The following is an 8,439-nucleotide window of genomic DNA, read 5'->3' as shown; positions in this document are numbered from 1 at the left end:
GAAGGGGAGGGAGGAAGAGAGGGAGAGAGGAAGGAAGCGATGAAGGAAAGAAGGAAGGGAGGGAGGAAAGAAGGAAGGAAGGAGGGATGGAAGGAGGGAGGGAGAGAGAGAGGAAGGAGAGAAGGAAGGGAATGAGAGAGGGCGGGAGGAAAGAAGGGAGGGAGGGAGGAAGGAAAGAAGGAAAAAAGAAAGGAAGAGAGGGAGGGAGGGATCTTGGTAGAAGCTGTGCTGATAATGCTCTAGATTTTCCTACCCTGACTTTAGGAGAACCAAACTGATTCTTTAAAACATGTCTTTTTATATGTTCTGCTATAATCAAGCCTTAAATGCCTGTAAATAAAGTTAATTTGTGACTTTGCACACATCAGAAACTGGCAAATGCTGCACACCAGGGCTTGGACTGGCTGCTGATTTGTGGAAGCGATGGAGAGAATGGGGATCACCCAGGCTGAGCTTCCAAGTGCAGCATCCACCCCTTTTTGGTTAAACATTTGCCAGCACAGCCTGTGTGTCCCCCCATAAGTGGCCCCCAAGCCACAGCTGCCCAGGCTCAGCCTGGCCCTCAAACAGTTCTGGCCAGGAATTGCTTACGTGTTCTGAGCAGGACTTGAGGACTTCTTTCTCTTCAGGGTCCTCGCACACAGCATCCGGTCGGTTAATCTTCTGCATGTTCCCAAATTCGATGGCGCTGAAGGTAATTCCTGGAGGAGAAAGTGTGGCCATGAGCAGCCCAGCCTGAAGCCCCATGTGTCTGGGCCCACAGCTGCAGGACAGATACTTCCTCCCTCTCCCACGCCCACCAAGCCCCCCCGCCATGGGCAGACTGCCTACCTTCATTATAGAACTCAGAGTACGTCTGCATGCCGTTGTAGTCCCCACACAAGCCACAGGTATGGTTGCGGAATTTGCCATCAAGCTCCAACTGAGCAGAGAAAGAAGAAAGAGCATTGAGACTGATGGCCAAGCCAAGAGGGACAGTCCTCTTCCCTGCAGGCATGGCTGGCTAGAACAGGGCTGGGGTCACCCTCTACCATGTGATCCCAGCCCCAGCCTCAAGGGAACCTTCCTTCCCCAGGCCTCAGTTTCCCTCACCCTCTCTTAAGTTATCCCCCCTAGAAGCCTGGGGGAACCTGCTTCCCCCTCCCTCTGCTAGCCCTGTGCATCCTGGGGTGGGGAGTGTAGGAGACTAGAGGCCGGAGGGAGTTGTATTCACCATGAGAGAATCCTGGAGATTCCACATGAGGGCAAAGCCCCCTCGGGCATAGATCTTGGTGTATATGTCATTCTTCTCGATGAGAAGGCCGGAGCTGTAGTAGGGCACCCGGACTCTGCAAGAAAGTATGGGAGAAGCATCACGTTGTGTCTGGGCTAAGTCCCACTGAGAGATTCCCAGAGACTTGTGGGCCCTGGTGACTGGCCAAAGCTCCCAACACCTCCAAGGAGAGAAGGGGAGAGGGGGCAGGGAGGATAAAGGGCTGGGGCACCTGGGGGAAGGCCAGAGGGAGAGCCGGTGGCCTGTGCTCTCTGCCACTAAGACCTCGGCTGGAGAAGCAGCTGGGTCAGGCGAGTAGTTGGGGAAGTCAGATCCTGAGAAGGGAAAGTTGCTGCTCGCCCACAGCCCTTATAGGAGGGCTTCTCCATTCTCCCCGAGGGGAGGGGGGAGCTTCTGTCTCCCACCATCACCGGTTTCCCAAACCTGGACCAGGAGCACACCACACCCTCCCCCACCCCTTGGAGGTGCCTTTGGATAGCATCTGGCTGCTCCCCCCTAGGGCTTCTAAGCCCCAGCCTTCAGCCTGCTGCCTCCTGCTCCCCAGCCTGGCTCTGGCCTGAAGCTTATGAGCTGGTGCCCCCTTTCCTGGAAGAGTTTTACCTTCTCTGACCCCTGTCACTTCTCTCTCGCTGGCACTAAGCTTGGGGCTTGGAGAAACTCCACTAGGGTGCCCCACAGTCTTTGGGGGGAAAGGGAGAGAGAGTGAAGCCAGACTCTCTGTGCCATCCTTTTTTATGGTTGGACACTGGCTCTTTTAGAAGTCTGTAAGACCTTGGGCAAGTCCTTTCCCCTCCTTGGAACTGAATTTCCTCCTCTGTAAAGTGAGAGAACTAGAGGGACAGTTTCTATTGTCCTTCGGGCTCCTGTAATCTTCCTACCAGCTCTGGGAATGGACTCGGCTGCTGGGCACCACCCTCTGGGACTCCTCAGAGTGGGTCCAAGCTTCCAACTGCTCTGACCACTCCCTTGCTAAAAGGCAGCCAGTGTTCATGCCTCCAAGCACATGGAGCAGGGCTGGGGGAAAGGGGAGTCCTCTCTGTTTTCCCATCCTGCCTCCCCCTGCGTCGGCTGGGACCTTTTGGCTAGAGGAGAGGAGAGGAAAAGGCTCTACGGGACCTGGAGCAAGTCCATGATGCTCCATTTCCTCGCCTCGAATCAAGAGCTTACAGTGCCAGCTCTGCCTGGGACACGGGTTACTAGGAGGAGGGAGGAAGTGAAGCCATTGCCACACCGGATGTGCTCTGGAAGCAGGAGGTGTTCTTAGGAAGCTCGTCTCCCTGTTTGCCCAGAGAAAGCCTCCTTGGCTGGGCAATGAAGCCAAAGCAACTGCTCCCTCTGCCACCTCTGGCCAGCCTTTCATGACCCACGTGTCAGCCCCAAGAGTAGCAGCCGGTATTTCTTCATCACCTCAGGGGGACCACACGTTTTCCCCGTCACAGTCCCGGAGCCAGACGGGCCATTATCCCCATTTCACAGATGGAGAAGATGCTGCTGAGCCAGGAGAAAGACCTTGCCCAGAGCTACACAACGGAACCTTTGGGACCCAGATTCCCCATCAGCTCGGGACTGACGCTCTGCCCACGGCTGGAGATTTAAGGGGGGCCAGGAGCTGGGGCGGCCCGCTTTCAGGGCAGCCTCTGTCTGGACAGGGAGCCCAGCCTCATCCCATGGCCCACCTCGGGTGCCCAGGGCCCCCAATGGGATGCCGCATGAAATCTTAGGAAAGAGACACTCCTCCTGGTGCAGCCAACCAGCCCAACAGGTCCCCATTCACGCCTTTGTTTTAGGAACAATGGAGCGGGAACAATCCGGGCGCTGTCCTTGGTTCCTTTGTCCCTTTAAACAGGACACTTCTTGGGTAACTCTAACCTCTGGGTGCAAATTACACACCGCTTTTTGTCCAAGGCCGGTACAGGTCACCGAGCAGGAATGGAGCTCAGTGGAGGCTCGACTTAGCCCTGCCCCACTTCCTCCTTATCTCCTCCCGAGCCCCCAACCTTCCCCCCGGCTGTGGACCATCCGGGATCTCCAGAGGTGCCACTGAGCACAAGGACTCCAGACTTGCCAAAGGGAAATCCACTCCATGAGAGCCCTCTTACACACACACACACACACACACACACACACACACACACACACACACACCCTGCTGTCTCACGGAGGCAAAGTGCTCTTGATCCAGTCTCTTCCCTATCCTCTCTGGAGATCTAGATTCCTACTCTGGCCTGGACTCGATGAGCTCTAGGGATCTTTCTAGCTCTGCCAGCTGAAGAATCCAGGACCTGCTTATCCCTGAGGCCTCCTCTTCCCTTGGCCTGCTCCCTGGTGTGGGAGCTGGATATCCTGGTCCAAACCCTGGCTCTGCTGTTTATTAGCTGTGAGATCCTGGAGAGTCACTACCCTCCCTGGGCCTCAGTTTCTTCCTCTGTAAAGGGAAAGGACTGAATGAACTGAGGTTCAGGGCCTCCAGCCCACGTTTATGTGCCTAGAGACGAGAACAACCAAACTCCAGGCCTAGGACCAGTCTTGCCCCTGGGCACCAGCTAGTGGGGCCACTAGGTCTCAGTTCAGTGATGTGCATGGTCGGTGGACGCTCCCTTCTCCACCTTCCCCTCCCATGACTTACATGGCCCCATTCACAACCACGAGCTGGTGGGTGAGGTAGATGGTATCATCCTTGATGGTGACCAGGATGTAAGTGATCTGGGGGTGGCCTGCACTGCTCAGGCCACGTTGGATGTGGACAGCAAACTCCTTGTATGTGTCACGGCAGTCTGAAGCAAAGTTGTAGTCGCAGAGGCCGGGGAACTGGTAGACATCCCCGTCGAAGGTCTTGTAATGGTTGTTGCCCCAGGTGCTGCAGACGTCGTGGCCATGGTTGAGACTCCTGCCTGTGGAGAGAAGGCCAAGAGATGGGAAACCAGAAGCCACAAGGCTTGTGGCAGGAGGGCCCTTGGGCTGGTCTGAGGTTTCGGCTAATCAGCGGCCTCCTGCAGGTGCATCCAGTCACTCTGAGGCCAAGGCCTGATGGAGCTCCTGAGGAGACTACAGATGCATGCTGGGGTTCCCCAAAGCCAAGGGGAGGGAAATTCCAAAAAAGTCATCTCAAGTCCCCCTTTCCCACCCCGGCCCAGCAGCCAGGATCCCCTCCGACCATCAGGCTGCATGGTCTGGGGGCACAGGCTGTGTCCTCTGGCTCCCCGAAGCCCTAGGAAGAGAGCATTCTGAAGAAGCGCCTGAGGCCCCTCCAAGCCCTGCTCCCGCCCTCTCTAAGGATCCCCTCCATCCCTTCAGGCTGTGGAGCCAGTGGCGACTTGGGGCCCTCAGCCCCATCCTGCATTGGAATCTCTGCTGTGAGACCCTGTTCTGGCAAATGCCTAGTAAACGAGCATTAAAGATGTAGCTGCCACCTGTAGAGCTCCCCCACCACATCCTCCTTGGGTCTCCTCAACAGGGGACATCTCATGGATCTCAAGCCCTCTCCTGGACATCTGACCCTAAAGTCCCGGGAGAGGAGCCCTGCCCAGAGGCCGGAGCTTGGCAGGAGCTGGCATCAGGCCTTGCATAGCAGGTAGAATCTTCATCAAATATGCCACGGCCACCACCATGGTTGAACTCTTGGAGGTTCAGACTCTGCCCACCCACCCACCCAGTGTCGAGCTCAGTGGCTTGAAGTCTTGGGATCCTAGGGCTGACGATCTAGCAGAGCAGGGCTTTAATGCAGACCTAGCCCAACCCCCTCCTGGGAGAAGAGGGGAGAGGAGGAGCACGCTCGCTCCCAAGGGACTCCCGATGGCCCTGGCACTCAGAGCCTTCTCAGGCAGCACTGAGCCTGTCTCTGTTTCCATTCTGTGACTTCCCCCTGGGGCAGAGGGGAATCTCAGGTCTGGTTACTCCCTGTGAGTCCTGAATGGCCCTGTGGTTTGGGGGGTCTCCAGAGCCTCAAGTGGGGATCCCCTGAGGTCTGCTGAGAGGAAGGTCCCCCACCACTTGCTCTCCATCACCATTCAAATATTTCTACTCTTCCTGGCTTAGGCTGAGGAGCCTGACTGTGCAGGGCCAGTCCCTCCTTGGGAGTCAGCGAGCTGGGGGCTGGGCACCCAGGGCAGAGCTGCTGCCCTTTGCTGATGGGGAAGCTCGTGGATCGGGAGAAGCTGAGCGTCGGGCCAGAGAGCCCAGAGGGAAGGAGGACGTTGACTCGGAGCCATGTTCTCGTGGCGCTGGGGCCAGCCCTTTCACCTTTCCCATCCGCCACGGCCCCCTCCTTCCCCTGCCCCAGCCTCACGTAATGCTCCAAGGGGACCGTCCTCACTGGTGGTATCACCTCCTCTGGAGACCCAGCTGACCTGAATGATCTCTTGGGAGCTTGGCGACTCAGGGCCACCACCCTGGGCCCTGCCCTCTTCTGCCAAGGGAACGCAAAGGCGCCAAAGATCCCCTCGTCTTTTTCGTTCCACTTGATGGCCAGAGAGCGGTTTGGGCAGCGGGTGGAGCCATGGCACTGGCTTAATCCCAACCCTGGTCTAGTGCCCAAGGAAGCTGTAGGCAATGCCATGGCAGAGGGGAGCCCCCGGCTCTCGTGTCTCATCTTGGAGGTGGTTGTGGCACGCCTTCCCCTTCACGGGACCATCCAATGGCTTTTGAGGTCTTACCTTTCGGAAGGTCCGCTGTGCCTACGGAGGACAGAGCCAGCCAGACTGCCAGGAGACTGGCTAGGCTCGACCCCATGTTGGCTCAGCTGGATGGGCTGGCTGGAGAATGACTTCGTGGAGGGGCCGGGGCTTTATATGCAGGCTGCTGGCCGGCCGGGTGTTGCCCTTGGAGGGAGGGGAAGGGGAAGAGGAGGGATCAGGAATGGGTGTAACATTTGCCAGATTAATGAGCAAACAGCAGTGGGGGCTCCCAGGCTCAAGTGCCCAGCTTGGCTTCCTTGGGCAGTGGTGGGGAAATATTGATTTAGTTATCAGGCAATCATCTTTTATAGCTCTCTGGGTAAACCAAGTAATTCTGCAGGATGCTCCAAGCCCAATCGCTCCAATTCCAGCACACACCCAGGTGGAACCTGCTCCTCTCCTCCCAGCAACTAGCAGGCACACAGCTGGTGCCACGATGACCTTGGCACAGCCCCTGAAGGAAGGCAGACATCTTGGCTCTGCCTCGACCACGTTGGCCTGAACAGAATCATCTCCCACCTGCCCTCCCCAAATGCTGCCCCCGTCCGAAGGCCTGAGGGCCCTCCTCCCGGTGGGGTCACTGATCAGCTCCAGGGTATGTTCTGCTGACTGGTACCCTAAAGGGCAGACGTTGGCCCAGCCTTTTTCTAGCCAAAGGCCCACCTGTGGTGTGTCCAGCTCGCTCCTGGGCCCAGCCTCGAGGGGCCTTTTGTGCCCCTTGGTTGTGTCCTCTTCTCTTTGGGGAGGACTTCCATCTTGAGCTGGGAAAGGGCCAGAGCTCCTACCCCTGGCCTGCCTCAATGGATCTCACAATTCCCCCATGAGAGAGTGGGCCAGCTCTCAGGCCTTCTCTAGGTCACCAGCTCTGTGTCTGCCCGGCAAGAATGCTGTAGGTGAGGAGAAAGCAGGCAGAGCCCTCCCTCAGCTACCCAGAGCCACAGTTCTCTGTGTTGGCATGCAAAGGGCACGAGATCCTCTGCGGCTGTCCTAATCCCTTCCCAAATTACATGTAATCGACCTTTGAAAACTTTAGAAATGGGCAGAGACCCAGCTGAGGAATGCAGCCACCACTAGGTCACAGAATTCACATGTAACTCAGACTTTCCTTCCAGGGAAAACGTGGCCCCGAGGGCCCTAATCCTGGCATCCCTGAGAAGAGAGTGCATCCCGAGCTGGCCACTTGGTTCCCACCAATGTGAACCTCTGGCCAGCCTTCCTCCATGCTGCCCCTTAGTCCTACCGCCAAGTAGCCTCTCAGAGCAGGCGGAACCTCAGGAGGCTTGCCAAGGGCTGGGGGAGAGGGCCTCTGTGGCCCCCTGGCCTGGGGCCCGTGCTCAGGCCCTCTGGAAGCTCTCCCCCTTTGCTGTCTTTGGGAGTAGCAAGTAAAAATTCAGGGAAGGAAACTGATCCTGGGGTTTTGTGGGCATTTCCAGGAATCTCACAGGTGAAAAAAAAAAAAACCCTTCAACCAAAGCAGTGCAAGTCCTTCTTTTGAGTTTGTCACTTAAAGAATTGCCTGAGTTGGGAAGAGGGACATGACTGTCCAGGGTCACTCAGATAATGTCAAGGAGAGGCCTGAACCCAGACTTTCCTGACTTAAGGTAAGCTCTCTAACCATTCCGCCACACAGCCTCTCGAAACTCACAGTCTGCCAGCACCCACTCCCCATTTTATTCTTGAGGAAACTGAGGCCATGGAGGTAAAGTGACTTGCTCAGGGGTCCAGGTCCAGGGTCCCCACCAGCCCTTTCTTCCCTGGAAGCTTCCCAGATCAGAGAAATAATCGTAGACCAGGGAGTTAAAATCATGAAGCTCAGGTCTGGACTTCCTGATGACCAGTCACAAGACTCTGGCCAAGTGACTTCTCTTTCTGTTCCTCAGTTTCCCACTCTTTAAGATGGTGCTATAATACCTCCAGCATGTTCTTCTCAGGACCTATAGACCACAACAGAAACGGTCCCATCAGAATGGCCAGGGCCTCAGTCTTCCCTCCTCTTAGCTCTCACCATTGTTCTCCTCCATTGGGCCCGCCACGGGCCTCGGCTGGAGGTAGCTGGGAAAGCATTTCCTCCCAACCAAGAGGCCTCCAACACAGTCAGAGCTGGTGCTCCTCAAAGCAGTGGGATCTTGTAAAGTGGCTTTGTGATCAGCCCATGGCTCCTGGCTCACCGGGGATTCAGCATCTCTTTACTGTCTTCTCTGCTGTCAAACAATATGGCTCACAAGCTGGAGCATCCACAAAGAATCAATATAAAAGCCGCCCTGGGGGACACTGAGACCAGGAAAGGAGCTTGGCATGCTGCGCGCCTGGCTAAGAGCTCCTCTTAGCCCTGGTCCTGCCCCACAGTCAATGGGTCCCTGCTCAGAGAAAGGAGGTCTGATCCCCTCGAGGGTGGAGGACGGAGTGCAGAGCAGGGCACAGGCCAGCAAGAGTCCCGGAGCCTGAGAACTCTCCGGAGGTCTCCATCCGTTACTGTTACACACATTTTAAGGA

At 56.6% G+C, this 8,439-nt stretch overlaps 1 protein-coding gene across 1 annotated transcript in view; it reads right to left on the bottom strand.

The window, feature by feature from the left end:
* Positions 1–6,001, bottom strand: part of MUC2 (mucin 2, oligomeric mucus/gel-forming) — a 43,768-nt gene extending 37,767 nt beyond the window's left edge. The window contains exons 1-5 of the mRNA XM_044682085.1: positions 5,926–6,001; positions 3,900–4,164; positions 1,214–1,328; positions 832–922; positions 592–701 (exon numbers count right to left, since the gene is read on the bottom strand). Coding sequence (XP_044538020.1) covers positions 592–701; positions 832–922; positions 1,214–1,328; positions 3,900–4,164; positions 5,926–6,001 — 657 coding nt within the window. The remainder of the gene's footprint in view (positions 1–591; positions 702–831; positions 923–1,213; positions 1,329–3,899; positions 4,165–5,925) is intronic.
* Positions 6,002–8,439: the final 2,438 nt, after the last annotated feature.

Source organism: Gracilinanus agilis, chromosome 6, assembly GCF_016433145.1.
Source record: "Gracilinanus agilis isolate LMUSP501 chromosome 6, AgileGrace, whole genome shotgun sequence".
Classification (NCBI taxonomy): Eukaryota; Metazoa; Chordata; class Mammalia; order Didelphimorphia; family Didelphidae; genus Gracilinanus; species Gracilinanus agilis.
This window is presented reverse-complemented; position numbering and strand designations above follow the sequence as displayed.